Here is a 19,383-nt window from a genome sequence, read left to right as displayed (position 1 = left end):
ATCCATGGGAAGTGTCTCACAGATGGTTTACAAGCAAATGCAGACTTTGTCCCCATAACTTGTCCTCACCCTTTGGACTGTGGCCCCATAGGGCATGTCAAGCACACCCCTGCCCCAGGGCCTGAAAGGGTTGATGTTGATCGCCAACTTGACTGGATTTGGAATCACCTAGGAGACACTACTGGCTGTGTCTTTGAGGCCATTTCCTTCTAGAGATGTTTTAGGTGGGAAGATCCACCCTGAATTTTGGCACAAAATTTGAAGTCCCACACTGAGTAAAAAGGAGAAAGCAAACTGAGCCACGCACCAGTATCCATTCATCTCTCTCCGTTCCCGTCTACAGTGTAAGCCACCAGTTCACACACTCCAGCTGCTGGGCCTTTCCTGCCATGATGGACGATGTCCCTTTAAGCCACAAGCTAAAATAAACGCTTCCGCCCAGACTTGGGGCCCTGCTTAGCAGCCCTCTCCTGTCTAAAATTGCACCAGAGGCTGGTGAGATATGGCTCATCAGGCAAATTTGCTTGCTGCCAAGCTCGAACAAATTCCATCACTGGGACTCACAAAGTGGAAGGAGGACTCCCTTCAAATTGTTATTTGACCTACACACATATACATACACACACACACACACACACACACACACACACACACCGTGACACATGTACATCTGCACACACTAAATAAGCTACAGTTGCACAGAATTGCACCCCTCTGGAGACAACAGTGCTGATCCCCCAAGCCAGAGTCTGCCCCTCTGGGTGGAGGCTTGTCCACGGCCAAGCTCAGGAAGAAGCTTGCAGTGGTCTCTGGCCCCTCAAGTCCTCCATCCCCCGTTCAGCAGTCAGAAGGCTCTTTCTAGAGACATCAGCTGCACCGTTGCCTGTACCACCCCCCCTACCCCACCCGACCCCTGGCTCTCAAGTCCTCAAAGTCCGCCTCTGCCCCTCTGGGCCTTCCTGCCTTACAGTCCAGTGTCCAACATACCAATGTGTGAACAGAAAGAAGTCTTTATTGATAAATAAATTATGATTAAACATTGTGACAGTTAGGGAATAAAAAAAGCTCCGAGTTGCCATCTCCTCAATCCTGGCCCTAGCTACCTACCAGCCTCGGCCTTCTTGCTGGGCACCTTGGATGAGGTCTTGGGGGGTAACCCAGGCCTTTTGGAGTTCTCGGGGGTCTTTGTTCTCCTGACCCTATGTGTGGGTTGTGCTCTGCACCCCATGTCCTGGGGAGGAGCAGGTGCTTTGGTCTTGTGTACCATCCTAGCCCCCTGAACAGCTGTTTCAGTGTGGGCCGTGGCTGCCATCTTCCTTTTGGCAAGGGAAGCACCACTATTCTGGACCTGTAAGAAAGCAAGCCCGGTGGTAGGCGGATGCTCACCAGTAGAGTGCTCACTTCATGAGCACAAAGACTTGAGCTCACCTCCCAGAACCCACAAAGCAAGCCTGGCAAGACTTGAGACCCAGGGGGTAACAGGCACCTACCTACCTTGTTGGCCGAGGGCTCTGATTTCTCACACACATCTTTGGTTTTCCTATAGGCCTCTGCTTCTAGAAAATAGAGGGAGTGGTGAGGGGCAAAGGATCCAGAGGCTCTAGAGTTCCCAGCCTGCCTAGGTCCCAGGTCATTACCCGGACAACTGAAGGCCATGTGACCTAGGCCAGCTGCTTTACCCCTGAGTCTCAACAGGTCCCAATTTGGATAAGATGCTGTCCCTACGCAGCATGGGAGCATTGGCATTGGACTGCCTCCCCATGGAGGGAGCAGGAAGAGCTACCCCATGTGCTTTGTTGCCTACCTGCCGATGGCGGTACTTCCATGTTTATTTACTTTTGCAGGAGGGTCAGTTTGGTTGAGACAGGTCTCATGCAGCCCAGGCTGATTTCAAACTTGATATAAACCTAAAGATGTAGCCTTGAGCATCTGATCCTCCTGCCTCTGCATCACCAAGTGCTGGGATTAATGGTGTGGGCCAGCTCTGTTGATTGTCTAGAATTCTCACTCTTTGCTTCCTGCCAGAACCCTTCCATGGCTGCTCACTGCGCTCAGGTGAGCCTAGACTCCCTTTTGCTATTCCAAACCTCCTTGGACTTCTGACTGCATACACTGACTCCGCGGCACACAATCACCGGCAGCTTTTCAAAAGCCCTACCTTTTTGCACAGATGCTTCTGGGGTGCCTCCTCCAGGAAGCCTTCCCTGACCCTGCCTCAGGGATGTGCTGCGCCTGGGCCTCTCTGGAACCCATCCACATCCCACCACCCCCTCCCTGCCCCCACTTTACCCAGGTCTAACACTCAAGGCTGGCTCCCTAGAGAGGGAAGTCCCTCCCACCTTCCCCAGTGGATACTAGCTGCTCTTGTCCCTGCCAATCACTCACATACCTACCTTGCCTGCTCCCACTGCGTCTGACCTTCTGGCCTATCTGGTTGGCAGTGGGAGGGGCCCGTGTGGCTTTGTCTGGTTTTAGGGGGGCCTTTCTGATCTCTCCCAGTTTTGCCTTGCTGGGTTTCTTAGGTGGTGCCTTCTCCAAGGTGGCTGCTGGGTAGGAACAAGCCTTCGTCTTTGGTCCCGGTTTTAGAACCACGTTTTCTGTCTTGGTATTGCCAGCATAGTCTGTCTTCAGCTCCGTAGCTTTCTTGGGACCTGTCTTCTTGGCATCTGTGGCTCCCCTTCGGGCTCTTGAGGAACAGGTTCTCTTTTTCTTGGACTTGGGAACTAGCTAAAGACAGAGTGTGGGGTTGTGGGTGAGAACAGAAGTTCTGGGTATCCCTGTACCTCACACAGGACACCACAGGGGCCATGTTCCCCATGACAATGACGACGACAGGATTGAGAAAGCGGTGGGATGAGGGGAGACGCACACACCTCTGCGGTCCTCACACATTGCGCCCGGTATTAATCTGGAGTGCCCCACCACTTACTTCCAAGGGTCTGAGCTGCCCTCTACCTCTCACCCCCTTGGCCCAAGCCTCACTCTGCCCCACCCTCTCCGCCCCTGCTGCCTGAAGCCCCATCTCTCCTTGGTGTCTCCAAGCATGCAGGCTGAGAGGGCACATGGCCTGGTTCCCAGCTTCCCGCAGGCCCATGCAATTGAGGCTCTATTGAGCCCTTCTGCCTCCCACACTCCAACCAGGCCCCCGCCGAGTTCCCGGTGTCGGGACTTCCCGAGGTGGGCACCACCCGTGGTTAGTAGAGACTGTCCCATAGTCCCCTCTAGAAGCTATGGATCCGTGGCTACGTGGCAGACACAGGTAAGCCATACTCAGACCCTGACACCGGGCAGGCTTCCCAGACCCCACAATATGGGCCAGCAGAAGGGCTGTGGAGGGGCTGGCTGGGGTGAGAAGCAGCACGTGCTGAGGCTCTGGTGTCTAAACCTTGCACCAAGGCCCCCCTCCCCTCCTCGTTTGTAGCTCACTTTGAAACTGCCAGTGGCACCCTTGGCCTTGGAGTTGGCAGGCCTGGTGAGGAGGCCTCGGCGCATGCCAGTGTCCAGGGCCTGCTTCAACAGGTACTTGAAGCGGGCGACATCCACCGTGGGGTACTTGTGTAGGATGTAGAGCTTGATGGCCACAACGGACGTGCCCTGGCGCTTCTCCCTGGCCTGCAGAGCCTCCAGCACCATGCGGAGCATTGTCGGGTTCCGTCGGCCTACTAGGACTCTCCTGGGGTTTGGACCTGTAGGACAGACCACAGGGCATCACCCGGACTGCCCTCCACCTCAGTCAAGGCCCGACTGTGGAGGGGCAAAGCGCACACTAAGAACCAGCTCCGGGTCACTGGTTGCCAGTCCGCAAGCTTTCCACTGGCCCTATGGGGCTCACCAAGTTCCTCTCCATGGGCGACGACGACGGCTGCCCATGGGCTCAGAGAAGCCATCAGGAAGCTCAGTGAGGCCCGCTCAGCTCACACACAAGTCACCAAAAGAAAGGGCACAGGACCCTGGGAACAAGAACACTGCGGAAACAGCCTCTCGGCCAAATGCCGCAGGGCCCTGTTCAGACTCAGGAGGACTCAAAACCACCACCCTGGAAATCCAGGCATGCTGGGGACACACCTGTCACCCCCGGACTCCAGGTGCCGAGGTGAAAAGATTGACATTTCCAGGCCAGTTTAGGGCTACCGAACGAGGTGGCACCTCAAAAATAAGATGTACACAAACAAAATCCAACTGGACAGAGAAACAAAGCGACGGAAGAGTCATAAATGCCGGGAGAAGAGCAGCGGCAGAGACGGTCCGGTTTGGGTGTGCTAACGGGATTACGGTTTGATTGTTTTTACAGCACTCGAGGTTTTGTGCACGCATGCCAGGCAAGTGCTCTGGTGCTAAGCGACACCCTGGGCCTGACATCACTTCTTAAAGGTTCGTAGCCTCTGGAAACCAACCCTGGACTATTTCCAGCTGAAATGCTGGGCCTGGCATGTGTCTGAGATATAGCCTGGTAGGTGGGCAGAGCAGCCACAGCTGAGGATGGCTGAGCTTGATGGGAACAGGGGAGGAACGCAGTTGCCCCTGCTTCTGCTCTCAGCCTAGCCAGACATTGGCATCATCTGTGGGTCCAGGATTCCGCAGCTGTAAAATCTTGTGTCCACAGATGGGATGAGGGTGGAAGTGAAACTATCTGGGGCAAAGGGAACTGTGAGAAGGGGGGAGGGGAAGAGGATTCAGGGGAATATGCTCCCACTCAAAGTATATATACTTGCTTAAAATGGCCTCATTGATGGATTAGTGAAACTATAAATAAAGGGAGCCAGCAAGCTGGCCCAGCAGGTACAGGAGCTTGCTGCCAAGCCTCATGAGCTGAGTTCAATCCCTGGAACACATCGTAGAAGGAGAAAACCAGCTCCACAAGGTTGTCCTCTGTCCTCCATATGCGTAAGTCTATACACACACAGATAACTGGGGAAGGGGACCGAGACAGGGTCTCACTATGTAGCTCTCGCTGGTCTGGAACTCACTATGTAAGCCAGGTTGGTTTTAAACTCAGAGATCCACCTGTCTCTGCCTCCCAAGTGTGTGCCATCATGCCCAGCTTACACAAATAATCTTTTAAAGGAAACTTACTTTGGGAAAAGATAAAGTAGAAACAATCACATTCCTAGAAATATGTCCCCCCAAAAGTGAAAATGTAAGTAAAGACTGGTGCATGAGGGTGAAGAGGAGGGCCACAGTGGTAGATAGATGCTGAGTGTGCATGAGTCCCTGGGCTCCGTCCCTAGCCCGCCAGCAGTGTGCATGAGTGTTTATTCCTAACAGCCCAAACGTGGGAGCAGCTCAAATGCCTGTGACACACATGTAGACACACTGGAATACTACATGGCCATAAAGGGGACCGGCCTGTAAGCTGCTACAACAGGAAATGCTTCTAAATATAAGGAAGCAAACAAGCCAGTCTCAAAGCTGTGTACGGGATGACGCGAGCCCGCAGACACAGGTGCAGTGAGGCTGGCGAGTGGTTGCTGAGAGCTACAACTCAGCTTTTCTTCTTAGGAAGTGACTGAATTCTAAAACAGGATGTGGTACTGGATACACAGGATGACATACTAAAGGTCGCTGCATGCTGAACATGGGGGAGCCACGCAGTACAGGAATCTTTTGAAATGGGTTGTTTCTTTTGATGAGCTCTGGCGGAGAGGAAGACAGAAGTCGGGGGAGGACCTACCAGCCACAGGTGCATGATTTAAACTCAGAAATGACGCTATCAAAATGATTTGCAAAATTCAGACTCAAAAGCAAGTTTTTAAGTAGGAAGAAAAGGCCAGATGGAACTACACGCTCCTAAGGACGCCTATAGCCCAGCCACTGGCAGCCTGCACATGGAGTCTTCATGGAGAGTCCCAAACCAGGAGATGGGGCTATCCAGCTGTGCCCCCAGGACCATCTGCCTCCACGACCGGGTCCCCCATCTGTGTGGTGGGAACTGGTCTCTACAGCTGCATGAGCCTTCCCAGCTCTTGACACTCGGCTTCCAGGGACCTTAGCCTAAACTGGACAGAATTCCACTCCCGTTTACCTGGTTTGTGAGTCTCGTGGAGCTCAGGTGACCCAGAAGGTGATGTGTCCCTAGAGGGAGAGGAGGAGAAAGAAGAACTGGAGACACTTCCTGGAGCCATGGCACAGGCAGCGGCAGGCCTGGCGCTCACTTAGCTACCAGCTGCCAAACTTCTCGCCTTAAATACCGCTCACTGCCGGCAAACCAATGACCAACCCGCTCACCACCTGAGCAGTGGATAAAGCCAATCTGGCCTGGAGAGGGAGGCTGACTCTCCAAACAGAGCACCCTGCCTCGACCCTGTGGGACCTGACGCCAAGCGAAAATAAGGAGACAGAGTCACTGTATCCTGCCTAGCTGGTGGTGCTGGCAGTGAATGGGGGATACCCAGGTTGTGGGGGTGCCCACAAGGGTCCCCTAATCCCACCAAGTGAGCAGGGGGCTGTCTGCCCTGTTCTCAAATAACTGCTGGCCTCAGTTTTTCACTTAGTAGCAACTGGGCCCACAGGATGTGATCGCTTGGAGGCAGTGGCCTCCCCTGGGCCAGGAAGGGCCAGTCTGCTCCTTCCTTCTGCGTGATTCTGATGTTTTTGATTATATTACAGTTTGAGATGCAGGAGGAGGTTGTGACAAGCTCTCATGTTGCCTCGGCTGATGGCCACTGTCCTCAGTGTCCTTGGCATTCAAGGACACTCACATGGGGACAGGCCTAAGTCACTGTTTCCATCACACTCCCAAACACTGGAACACTGGCCAGGATGACAGAGCCAGCCGTCTGCCCTGCCGGGACTGTGACTTGGGAAGGGGTCCTCCTAAGCCTGGCCACTCCACCTCCCTCCTAGGAAGGGCTGTGTCATCTAGAAGAATAAAAAAAAGAGCAGCAACTTCGCCGTGACTCACACAGGCCTGAGTATATTGCTCCCTTGTTGTAAAACACGCTACAGTATGTATGCCAAGGTCTTATAAAGACCGGGTGGCTCATGTCTGTTGTTCCAGTGCTGAGGACACTGAGGCTAGGGAGTTTGAGGTTAGCCTGGGCTACATAGCAAACCCCTGACTCAGAGAGTCAAACCAAACAGAAACAAGAGAGAGTGGATCGGAACAAGCTGGGTTGCCCTCCTGGCTGAATTTCTCAGTATTTCTCGTATGAAATATGAAGGCAAGCATTTCTCACAGCGACTGTCAAGGATGTATGGAAACCGTACAGGAGCTGGGGGAGGCTGAGGGGTCAGCCATCTCAGACGCACCCGCCCCTCCCTGGGGAGAAACAGGGGACCTTACACACAGGGACTTTGCCTCAGTATCAGCAGAAATTCAAGGCAAAGTAAAATCTTTTCAGGTAGAAGCAGGCCAAGTCAGTTGTGGCCTGTTCACAATGGAATGGCCCACAGCTGTGAAAACGAGGAGGCCATCCTAGAAGCAGGTCTCCCAGGACTCAATCCAGTGTGGTATCAGCAATTACCTTGGGGGAGGGGAAGGTTAGAGGATGATTGAAAGTAGACCTACGTATGTCTCCCTCTGCGTGTGATATCTTTATTTTCTGGGATTTCCCCAGAGAGCTCACCATCATCACAGGTCTGGTTTGAGAAACGCTGTGGCCCTCAACCTTCTTTGCAGTGAAAATAGATCTCACTCCGTTTCTAGAACCTTCCACGGCTCCCTACTTCCTTTGGGGGGAAGTTTGAGTTTTTCCATCAGGTTCATGGTGCTCGCCTCTCCCTGAAATCCCACCATTCAGCCACACTGCCAGCAGGGCTGAGGTTGTGGCTTCGTGGGTAAATGGGGACTGGACATCCCTGGGACTCTGGGTTCGACTTTCAGGAACAAACTTTTTAAAACTCCCATGGTGTGACCTTTGAATGGGCTATGACTAATACCAGGACATCATGCTTTGTGTTTCTCCTATGTCAAACTAATGTACAGATGGCCCGGAGTTTCTATCTCTGTCCTCATCTACCCGACATGCAATGAGGCTTTGTAGTGCTCAGCCCTAGATCAGTGATAGCCTTGTGCGGCTGAGATACCGTTTGAATGGTGCTGTCCTGATCCCATTGCCATGGGAGCAAGCCCTGGGGAGTCTATTGGATGCTGAGACCCATGGTCCAGTCACTTGTCACCCAACCACCAGTCAGTCGTCAGCCAATCCCTCACTTGACTATGGGATGCTTGAAAGATCCCCAGAAGAGATGGTCAAAGCTAGATCCCCACCAGCAGAATCACCCGGCTAGTCCCTAGAGCCAGAAGAAAGGATATGTGATTCGTTGTTTTAAGCTGTGAATTCTGGGAGTGTTTGTCACACAGCACAAGGTTGCTGCCACACTAGACCTAGAAAGCCCCCTTTATTCCTGCCTGCCTTCTCTGGAATTTGTCTTCCTCACTCAAGTAAGTAAGGCTTGCTCAGGAATGCCACCTCTGACCCCTAGAAGATCAGAGTCACCGACTCTGAAGCCTCCAGCACTCTGAGTCACAGCTGGGACTTATGGGCCTCTGACTCTTGAGCTCTGTGGTGGAGGAGGGCTGTCTGTGGCACCCAGCCCAACACTGGCACACAGTAGGCCCTCCCGTCTTGCCGCTGTGGTTTTGTGGCTCCACTGAGTGAACAGAGACCTGCAAATTGCTGCTGGCCCCGGACTAGACAGGGAAAGGGCTCCAGGGAGGCAAAGAGGCAAACGGGAGCTGGCACCAATGGGGGCTGCAATTTTGATCCATTTGCGGGGCGTTTCCAAGAACTGAGAAATGCAGAGACTCTGTGGTGTAAACATTCCCACGAGCTCTGCTGAAACCCTGCTCCCAGGCTGTGCCAGGAGCGAGTTTTGTGTTGGGAAGGAAGTTTGGGAAAAACTCCGCGATCTAAAAATTCTCCGAGGGGTTTGCCACTTGACAGGGAGATGACGGCAAGTTGGGACTGCAACGGAAGCAGCGCCCTCTGCCAACCTCCTGACTTCTCCGTGGGGCCGGCAGTGGGGCGCTGCCTTCCTTCTGGAACCTTCTCCTCCCGCCCGCCCTGGGACTTGCTCCAGCTTCAGAGATAAATGTCCTGAACTCCGAGATGATCAGAGTGCCCCTGCTTCGTACGGTGCCAGCTCCTGGGCCATCAGGACATTGGAGCATTTATTCCCTAACTCCGCTCCATCAGTGCATCAGGTTGCAGTGAAATTGCAGTCACTGCCATGCCTGATGTCTGTATAAACTGGCCTCTTCATCATTTTATTTACACACGAAGAGGCTGAAGTTCTGAGTGGGCAAGCCCTTGCTTGGATCTTCCCAAGCTCAGGCTGCAACCTGGAAAGCCCTCTGTGCTACTTAAGATAGGTGCAGTGATTCCCAAATTCCTTCTCGGAGCCATCCATCCTTTCAGAAGCTCTTTAAGTCACCCTGGCTGGCGAGGATCCAAATGGTGAGGCCGCTCCAGGGGAGACAGGTCGTCTCTTTGCCCTCTAAACTTGTTGGTACGTTGGGTCCATTTCATGATTCAGCATGACTGTGGCTAGTCTGGTCACTATGACCACATTTCAGCCAGCAAGATAGAAAACAGAGGAAAGCGGAGGGCACTTCCATTCTGTGAAATGCACAACTCTGAGCCACTGCAGACGAGAGGGAAGCAGGGATGCGCTGTCAGGTGCCCAGCTAGAACTTAAGAGGTCACCAACAGGTGAGGGGGAGAAGCCAGAGCCCTAGCTCTCCTTTCCTGGGACCTCCATCAAGCTCATCTCTGCACACGAGCCTCCACCCAGGCTGCTTCCTCTGAACCCCTGACCTCACCCCGGGAGGGAAGCCGTGTGCATTGAACAACAGCTGTATGAAGTGTCATTCATATTGATGTTTCCTTGATCCTTCTGACCCCGGGTTCTTAGGCTGTGGGTCTCAAGCCCACACAGGGTCCTGTCCTTGAATGTGGCGGTAACAGAACTTTGAGAACAGTAAAAGGTTTCTGAACACACAACGATCAAAAAGTAATTCAAGGGCAGGTAAGACGGCTCAGCCGGAAAGGGCCCTTCAACCTGATGAGCTGCGTTCCAAGCCTGGGACCCGTGTGACAGAAGAGAACTGACTTCTAAAAGCTGTCCTCTGACATCCCCATTCACACTGTGGCACGCATGTGTTCCCCCTCCCCTGACAGGCACGATAAACAAAATGTGATAGAATTTTTTTTTTGCATGAACTCAAAATCAGACAGACACGTGAATCTGAGGTGTGCTAGGCAGTGCTCACCAGTGTTACATCACGTGCCTTCACAAAGCCTCGTGCATGCTGCCCTGCGCATGCCTTCGCACCATGCGGCACCAACAAACTGCCCGGAACACAGCTCAGATTCCAGACTACTGGGTGTTGTGAACCCCAGGTTTTTGTTTGCTTGCTTTTGCTGTACACAGTGCTCTGTGTTGTTGGAACATAATAGTTGAATTGCAGAAAACAAAGACATTTAATATTTTCCCACCATCATCCTTCAGCACGTAAGGGTCAAATTAATCTATTTTGGGTTTTCATTGTTTTAGAATGCTTGATCTTAAAAACTTCTGTTTGAATTGCTGACTTGAGTTTCGGACATAAACCATTCACTTGGGAGCTGGGGTGATGTCTTCATCAGTACTGTAACTGCTGTGCAAGGATGAGGACCTAAGTTCGGAACCCCAGGACCCATTAAAAGCTGGGGTGACCCATCTGTAACCCCAGCTTCTCTTCGTTTATACACACAGGTGATAGCATCTCCACATGTACATATATACACAGGCATATGTGTGAGCATGCACACAACACACACGTGCACGCTCGCGTGCACACACACTGTTCAGTAAATTTTGGACTGGGATAAGGAAACAATTTCCAACAATTTCTGAAACAGCCTAGATGTACTTCTGTCATGTAATACTATGTATTTATGCAAAGAGGCATTCTCAGCATCGATGATTATAAAATCAAAATATCAACCAGCTCTGAGGAACGTTGTAGATGCTGTGTCCTACATCACTAAATATTCAGCCAAGATCTAATTCCTTATGAAAAAGTAAGCACACCCATCTCATTAGTATGCAAATTTATTTTAAACTTTAATCAATTGTAAAATTGCATATATACCAAAGACTTATTTTACAGTAAGTTTCGTTATGATTATCAGTAGATAGTTGACTTTTAGCGCTCCTATTTGATTCCCTATATATCTGGGGTCACACCCAATGTTCTCACAGGTAAAGGGACCATGGATGGACACAGTTACAGAGACTCTCTCACCTTCTACCAGCTGAGATGTATCTCACTTTCAGCTCAGAGTCATGGCCTGGGTAGTCCAGGGACTTGCCCTGGGACTGGCACCCCAGGCTATCTGAGGTGGTGTCTCTTTATTGGGGTGACAGCCCCATCTGGCCTGTGATTGGCTGAGTGGATTGCATGCATCCACAAATGCTGCTTGTCTAGAGCCTGGCAAGTGGCCTGTGGGAACTCCACATCCCAGCCTGGGTCAGCAGCCCTTCATCCTCTACCCACAGTGACAAGTGACAAGGAGAGAGCTGAGGCTGCTTTTCACCATGACAACAAGAGTATTTTTCCTAGAAAGGAGAAAGCAGGGGCAAAGGTGACACTCCACAGAACAAATGAACTGGGCATGGAAGAGTGAGGTAGGACAAGACCCAGCAACTAAAGTATCCCATCAACAGCCACCCCTAACCATAAATCACGGGAAACAACTAGAGCTGTGGCAGCCATGGTAATACCCCACACACCACACACGGGAGCCTTGTCTAGCACCTCCCAGCCCCCACCCCTCTGTGTTGGTCCTGATCCTGTTCCCCTTGCTTCTTTTAGGGAACACATCCTATAGACTTCTTAATGTGTGAAGTCAACTTTATCTTGTGGTATTGGAACACACGACAATTGAGGGATCCCTATACCAGGCATAGTGATTGCCTTAGAGGTGATCAGGTGACCTGGGTCTAGTTAATCAGAAGATGAATCTCCATCTCAGGCATGGTGATTGCCTTAGAGGTAATCAGGTGACTCAGCCCTGGCCAATCAAGATGAAGCTCTATCTTAGACATGCTGATTGGCTTAGGGATAATCAGGTGAACTAGATCTGCCCAATAAGAACCTGATCTGACACCATGGTTATAAGGGGCAGGAAAGCTTCTTTCTGGAGGGATTGCTGGCCCTACGACTGCAGACAATCCTGCCACTTCTAGGGATAGGCCTGTGAGTAAAGTCAACACAAAAGAGAGACACAGAGGGTCACAGGTCTGAGTTTCTACATCCAGCCAGCCTGAAGCGGAGGGGAGGTGGTTTCATGTCTACAAGCCAATGAGATCATTCTCTGTTTCAGCAGCTAGTTTGGATTTCCTGTCACTTGTGACCAAATGAACCCTCACTGATATCACCTATTGAGACAGCATAGAAGAGAACCCTTTACGGTCCCCTGCCCTTGGCCACCACAGCACTGAGGGGCTTCCAGCCCGGGCCCTGGCACTCTTTCCTCCTTGGAGGAACTGTCACTCTACATCTGAGGCTCTGTCCCATTCCCTTGCTAGGTGGGGCTGTCCTGGTAAGGGCAGCTCTGAGCCAAGGCCTAGAATTCCAGAGTGTACCAACACCTTCAGCATGCCAGGAAGTGGGCTGGCCACATAAGTCCCTTAGCTCTAATCTAATCCCTTCAAGGGCAGGTCTAATCTCTTCTTTGCAGATACAGAGGCTTAAGAAGGTCACCATGTCTCTATCCCACCCAAGCTGAGTTTCTCAGATTGATGAGGCTGCTCTATCACGTTCTCCAGGGACCTGGACTGCGGTCCCCACACAGTCTAGCCCTCCCTGGACAGGGATCACAGAAGCTTCCCAGTTTCCATTCATTTTGTAAGTAGAGAGCTTGAGAGCAACAGACCACCACTGCCACCGAGTGAGGAGCTGAGCTTTTAATGCCCCCCTTTGCCTCCGTCCCCAGGCAGACCTGGACCTGCTGGGGGCCCAGCTGTGGTTCTGTGGAGGAGGCATGCAGACTGGAGCTGCTCAATTCTGGTGTCCCCAGTGTTCCTGTTGACCTCAAACCCGAGACTCTCTGGGATGAAGAAAACACCAAATGCCAAGGAAAGCAGCAAGGGAGTTAGGAACTGGATTCATGAGCACTTTAGGGAGGAGGTCTGGCCAGGTCTCACACTGTGTTTCTGAGCTCTTCCGAACAAGGATGTCATCAGGGACTAAGCCATTCCTTGAGGGTGGCAGATAAGCATGGCTTCTAGAACTCCATACTGGCCTGGAACTGTTGCTACCTGGTTGCTGGTGTGGAAGAGCAAGTGTGTCCAGAAGCCAAGAAGAAGGGCTGGGTCTCAGGCCAAGTAGGATTGGAAGACATGAACCAAGGATGCCACACTGGAGGCAAGACCCAGGCCCTGTCTGAGAGCCCTGGCCACAATGCTTTCTCAGTCCTAATGCCTGTAGCCCACATTGCTGTTATTGCCATCTCTGTGCTCCAGATCCAGCCCTGTGCAGCCTGAAGGCCTAGGTCACTGGTTAAAGTCTACTGGGGCTGGGGGAAACACCCTGACTAAGTGCTTGGGCCCAGCCAATTCCCAAGCAGTCACTAACAAGCAGAGACTATCAGGATGGTTAAGTAATTCTATTAATTGATATTATTTGTAATGCAACTACCAGCTGTGCTGTTTATATACAAAGTATTTGCACACATACACACACACACACACACATACAGGCACACACATTCTCTTCTCTCTCTCTCTCTCTCCCTCCTTCCTTCCCTCTCCCCATCTCCATCTCTCTGTCTTTGAAGCAGCCAAATGCTATCAGGGCCTGGGATTTGGGATTTCCATATGGGAACTGGGGGAGAAAACCAGGGGAGGGGTGTAAGAACAATTGCCTATAGATTCCAGCCAAACATGACTGGATCTGCCAGGTTGGGCACCTGAGGACATACATGTTCCCCTCATCAATCTTCTCATACACATTTCCACTCATTCAGTGACTCATTCCTCCCTTCATCCAGCTACCATTTATTAATCAGCTACTGTGTGCTCCATTCTGTCCTAGACACTTAGCCCTAAGCTGGGACACTTGCCATGTTTTTGAGAGACAAGCTAGAGGGAAGGGTTACAGATCCCACTGGCCCCTGGGAACTGGGGACTCCAGGTTGGGGGTCTTAGTGGATGGATGTCCTTTCTTGAGCTGTTCCTGTTGATTGGGGAGCCTCAGTTTTCTTTTATGAATCGATTAAAAACAATGAAAAAAAAAACACTGAGGGAGTCCGCATGACCTCATTCCAACGGGTGCTGCTCCTGGTGGGGGCTGTGGCTGGGGTGGGTTGGGACAGGAGACTCCTACAGTCAGCCACAGTCTCTGGCCAGGCTTAAGCTGGGGCCACCTGGCTGGTCTCCGTCTTGGAGGCAGTGGCAGAGGCCTCATCATCACCCAGGGGATTCTTGCCACAGCAGAGGGTAGTGAGCATGCAGTTCCGGAACTGGAAGGCAGAGGGTGCCAGTCAGGACTAGGCCCCACCCCCACCCCCACCGCCCATCTTCAGCCCACCACCCACAGCATGTCCCCTCACTGGCTCCTTGGGGGAGCTTGCTAAGTGTATGCTGCCCCACCACGAGAGATGCCAGGAACCCAGCACAAGGCTTTTCATCAAATGATATTCCGCAGTGTCCTGTGAATGCTTAGGACCTTCTGTGACTGATCTCTTGTAATTAGGATTTGGCCCTTCCCTGCAAATAGAAAAACCAAAGCCCAAAGAGGGAGACATCTGACTCCCTAGGTCACACAGTCTGAATGTGGCAGAGCTAGGACATGAACCCAGAGTCTAAGTCCAGAGACCACATCCTTTTCTGCAGAGAGACCTTGGCTTTTAACAGTGGCTTGTTCCCTCTTCTCCCAGTTCTAACATTTTTAGAAACTTCTTCAGCTTTGCAAACAGTGAAATCATTCCATTCCCAGTCTTGTAACTACTTGACATTTTCTGGTTATATTTTGAGACAGACTGCATGCAGCCCAGGTTGGCCACCAGATCACTGTATGGTCAAAGATAGCTTTGAACTTCTGCCCTGCCTGCTTCAGCCTCCTGAATGCTGGGGTAGAGAGGTGCATGATCACACCCTGTTTTGGAGGGGGGATACACATCACCATGTAGCCCAGGCTGGATTTCAGGATCTGCCTGCCTTGGTGTTTAGATTACGGGTGTGTGCCTGACTTCTGACTGACTTGCAAAGCAGACTTCCAGAATGATTGGTCAGATGTATTTCATAGGAGCAGGTGCCAGACCACCTGGAGGGCTTACTCCCAGGTTACCCCGAGACTGGGAGGTTGCCGACCTGAGAGCTCACGGCCTGCCTGCCAGCAGCCTAGGCAGACCCTCTCTCCTGCCCCATCCCCTCCCCTCCCCATCCTTCCCCTTGCTCCCCACCCCCACCCGGCCATCCCAGGTACCTGTTTATTCATCATGATGTAAATCACCGGGTTGTAGATGGAGGAGCTTTTGGCAAAGAAAGCCGGCAGGGTCATGAAGATGGGGCCGAAGTTGGAGCCTTGGTGGGTGAAGATGTAGAAGGCCACACTAGCGTAAGGAAGCCAGCAGATCAGGAAGAAGATGACCATGATGATGACCATGCGGGTGACTTCCTTTTCTGCCTTCTGCGTGGTGGCTGACTCCTGCTGCTGGGCAGCCGCCTACAGGGGTACAGACCTGTGTCCAGCCCGTGGGCTCCATACTTACCTTGGCACCCAGCTCTGGCCAGCCAGCGTGGGCCTGGGGACACACACCGAGGCCCCCACTCATACCTCCTTGACTGTGAAAACCAGCTGCCCATAGCAGAAGAAGATGACGATCAGAGGGATGGTGAAGTGGACCACGAACATGTAGATGACGAAGGACTCATTGTTGACCTCGGGCTTGAGCGTATAGTAGTCAATCCCACACGAGCACTGCATGCCCTCGGGGATGTACCTGAGGGTCAGTGCAAGGGACAATAGGGTTGGAAGGGAACACATGCTCAGCTAGAGGAGGCTGGAGCTCCTGCAGGCCTTGGGAAGCATGGTATCGTTACCTGCTGGCCCCATTGCCAGGTGAGACCTATCCGTCTCTGCCCTGAGGGCGACTCTCAAGCTTCCTGCCACTTGACCACACCGCTCTTTCCCACCAGCCTGCTGCCCTTTGGTGGTTTAAGTGAGTTGGCAGAGGGTGCTGGGGAGGAGGGCAGAGGCCTGTCCTGTAAATGCATCTCCTAGCAACAGCAACGCGTTCTATACTAAGGATGGGCTTGCTACCATCTACGGGACTTTGTGCAGCTTCTAGAAACAAGGATGTTGTGATGGTGTCTGAGGATGGTGACACTGGGCTGCACTCAGAAACCCTAGACTGTCCGTTGAGTGCATGTGTACAGGCTTGCCGAGCCAAGCGGATGAGGATACGGAAAGGGCAGCATGGGGTGATGGGCTCTGATTCAGCAAGGACCACTAGGTGGGCTCCCAGAGGATGGGGAAGAGATATGAGGAGAGAAGGGAGATCCCAGGCTTCTGGGTACCAAACCACTATCCCTACCCTATCTTATCTTGCCTACATTTGGAGATGGTGACCTAGAGGTTGGATGGGACCCAGCTCCTGAGGCTACAACGACACCATGCATGTTGGGAAGGTTCAGCTTCCCCATGGTGCTGAGGTCCAAGGTCAGAGAAAGCTGCCCCATGCCCAGGAGAACTCAACCAAAGAGGATTGTAGTTCGGCCTTGGCTTAGCTGAGGATTAGGGGCTCGGCCAAGGTGAAGGGTTGGGGTGTCCAGGGTTCCCCTTGCCATGGGGCTCAGAGATAAAATCAGACTTGTTGTACCACGACTTCCCCTCCTTCCGCCCCTGCCTAGACCTTGCTTGGCCTGGGAAAGTCACCAGGATAGTTTTAGGGGCAAGACTGTGTAATATAATGGAACCAGCCCACAGGCTCTGTGTTCTGAATGGGAATCCCACAAAGGCCTTGCCAGACCCAATGCTCGGTGCCATTACCTGGACCAGCCGACGAGTGGAGGAGCAGCACAGGCCAGCGCCATGACCCAGGTGAAGGCCACACCCATAATGGCATGGTTCTCCCCGAAGCGGAAGTTGCTCATGGGCTTGCAGACCACTACATACCGCTCAATAGCCAGGACCACCAGGGACCACAGGGCGATTTCACCTGTAAGATAGTTGTTGATAGCCATCAGTCCTCCAGCTCTGACCTCAGACCAGAGAGAGCTAATAGCCCCAGAGAAGACAGTGTGGAAGCCTCTGCATTGAGACTTGAGTCAGGCCTTAGAGATGCAGTGAGTTTGGACTAGCCAGGAAGACAGAGGCGGATGAAGAATCCATGTGCCAGAGGAAGTGAGCAAAGGAACTCTAAAGAACCAAGAGCCCTTCCGTTTGGTTAGAGCTTTCGGATCATGAGAGACACTGCCACAGAAGGGCTGGACCTGTGGCTTCGGGCCACACACTGGCTAGTGCTGTAGCAGGGAGAGAAGCAATGGAGTGCTACCAACAAGAATTTCTGGATGACAGGTGGGGCCTGGGCCTGACCCCGTGAGACAAGCTGACTAGCATGTCACCCTAGCTCATCCAGAGACTGGGGGGCTGTGATCGCAGACGGTAACAGAGATGCCCAACAGTGCCACCAAGGCAGCAACCTGGGCAAGGGGGAGATAAGACAGCGTCCTTGGGACTTGTGCAAGCTGGACCTGGCTTTGGGCTTTGCCATGCCCGCTTCTCCTGTTTCCTCTTACATCTACTGGCGACATCACTGGGTCCCAGTTGGGGGACCCCGACTCTGACTCTGGCCCTGCCACATCTCTAAATGGGTCTTTCTGCTGCTCCCTGCCTCAGCTTCCTCGGCTCCACAGGCTCCATTGTTCCCGTGACAGCCTCACTGACTTTCCAGCCAAGTGAGAGAAGATGTTTGGAAACCCCTGGTGTGGCAAGGCGGTCCACGCCTGTGATCCCAGCACTTGAGAAGCTGAGGCAGGAGGATCAGGAGTTTAAGTGCATCCTCAGCCACAAAGTTTAAGGCCAGTCTGTGCCCCTCCCCCAAAGGTAGAAAGAAAAAGAAGAGAAACAAATGACTCCTCTGAGATTCCCAGTGATGGAGGCCAACAGGGCTGGAAAGGCAGTCACATAGATGGCCCAGTACACTGATCCAATCGTCACCTGGACCAGGGACACTCATGAAGGACCTGGACCTGTGTGCCTTTTCTAGCTCATCCTGGTGCTCAATCTGAGCCTGCCCCAGCTCAGCTGCCTCATAGGATACCCTCACACACCATGGCTCCCCAGTGAGCCCTTGACCTCTCTAAACCCACGTTTCTTGCATCACTCAAAAGGAGACAGATGAGCGTTCAATGTTTGCTCTAAACAGCCGCCTAGCTCAGCATCACAGTGTTGTCAATGAATAAGCAAGGCCTTGGGACGACAGCGATTGAAGGGGAGTGGGAGAGAGACCCACCAGGCTGCAGACCCTCCCTAGGCCCTTCCATGCCCCCTTGGCTCCCATCCTACACCCCAGTGTCCCTCTGCTCATACCACCCAGTGTGGCGAAGAAGCCCTCGACGTTGCATCCCGTGGGCCCAAAGACGAAGTAGCCGTGCAGTGAGGTGTAGAGCGTGGTGGTGAATCCTCCGAAGACCATGAAAAGATCAGCCACGGCCAAGTTGAGCAGGATGTAGTTGAGCGGCGTGCGTAGCTTCTTGTGCTGTACGGTGACGTAGAGCGTGAGGAAGTTGATGGGAAAGCCCAGCACGATGAGCAGGAACATGTACGCTGCCAGCATGGAGAACTGCCAGGGCTCAGCCAGGTAGTACTGTGGCTGCTCAAAGGGACTGCGCACCACGCCCGTGATGTTGGAGAAGGGCACGTAGAAATCGGGGCCCTCCGTGCCGTTCATGGCTGCGGCCCTCGAGGCTGCCCCACGGGCTGTTCGTCAACAGAGACCGAGGCTGCCGGGCGAGCTCAGCCACCTACAGCTCCCACAGCACAACTCCAGGCACCAACCCCCCCCAGACCCTTATAAAGTGACCTTCTCTCCCTAAGCCAGGGGCTGATTCAGCATCTGGGAGATATCATACTAAGAATACTAATCCCACTGCGGCTACTGGGGCCTAATTGGCTTGCAGCGGGGCCAAGGTGACACCGGGTGGAGGCCCTTGAGCAAGGGAAGAGTGTCTCCTCTTGTCTTCCCCAGAGTCCCCCATGTCAGTCTGGTGGCCTCAGGCTGGGACTGGGGTCTTAGGACCCTAAGTCCATTTCTCTGTATGATTACAACTGACAATGACGTCCTGAACTCACCTACCCCATCCCTTCCCAATGCCCCGGCCCTGGCACTAGCTCATTTGGACAGATCTGAGCACAGTCAGCTCAATCCATTACCACCCATCTCACTCCAC

The 19,383-nt window shown here is 52.8% G+C and overlaps 2 protein-coding genes across 2 annotated transcripts; both read right to left on the bottom strand.

Annotated features, from left to right (window-relative positions):
* Window positions 1-1,047: 1,047 nt before the first annotated feature.
* Window positions 1,048-6,124, bottom strand: H1-8 (H1.8 linker histone). Its single transcript, XM_006978550.3, has 5 exons — window positions 6,023-6,124; window positions 3,427-3,686; window positions 2,394-2,727; window positions 1,495-1,556; window positions 1,048-1,348 (listed from the first exon to the last, which is right to left on the bottom strand). Exons 1-5 carry the CDS (start codon window positions 6,120-6,122, stop codon window positions 1,100-1,102), a joined length of 1,005 nt encoding a protein of 334 aa, XP_006978612.3. The 5' UTR covers window positions 6,123-6,124; the 3' UTR covers window positions 1,048-1,099.
* An 8,170-nt stretch (window positions 6,125-14,294) lies between these two features.
* Rho (rhodopsin) lies at window positions 14,295-18,892 on the bottom strand. Its single transcript, XM_006978532.3, has 5 exons — window positions 18,524-18,892; window positions 16,982-17,150; window positions 15,767-15,932; window positions 15,416-15,655; window positions 14,295-14,450 (listed from the first exon to the last, which is right to left on the bottom strand). The coding sequence occupies exons 1-5, from the start codon at window positions 18,882-18,884 to the stop codon at window positions 14,340-14,342; spliced, it is 1,047 nt and encodes a 348-aa protein (XP_006978594.1). The 5' UTR covers window positions 18,885-18,892; the 3' UTR covers window positions 14,295-14,339.
* Between the last annotated feature and the right edge of the window lie 491 nt (window positions 18,893-19,383).

Source organism: Peromyscus maniculatus, chromosome 3 (assembly GCF_049852395.1).
Source record: "Peromyscus maniculatus bairdii isolate BWxNUB_F1_BW_parent chromosome 3, HU_Pman_BW_mat_3.1, whole genome shotgun sequence".
Lineage (NCBI taxonomy): Eukaryota > Metazoa > Chordata > Mammalia > Rodentia > Cricetidae > Peromyscus > Peromyscus maniculatus.
The sequence above is the reverse complement of the archived record's forward strand: the minus strand, read 5'-3'. Positions and strand labels throughout refer to the sequence as shown.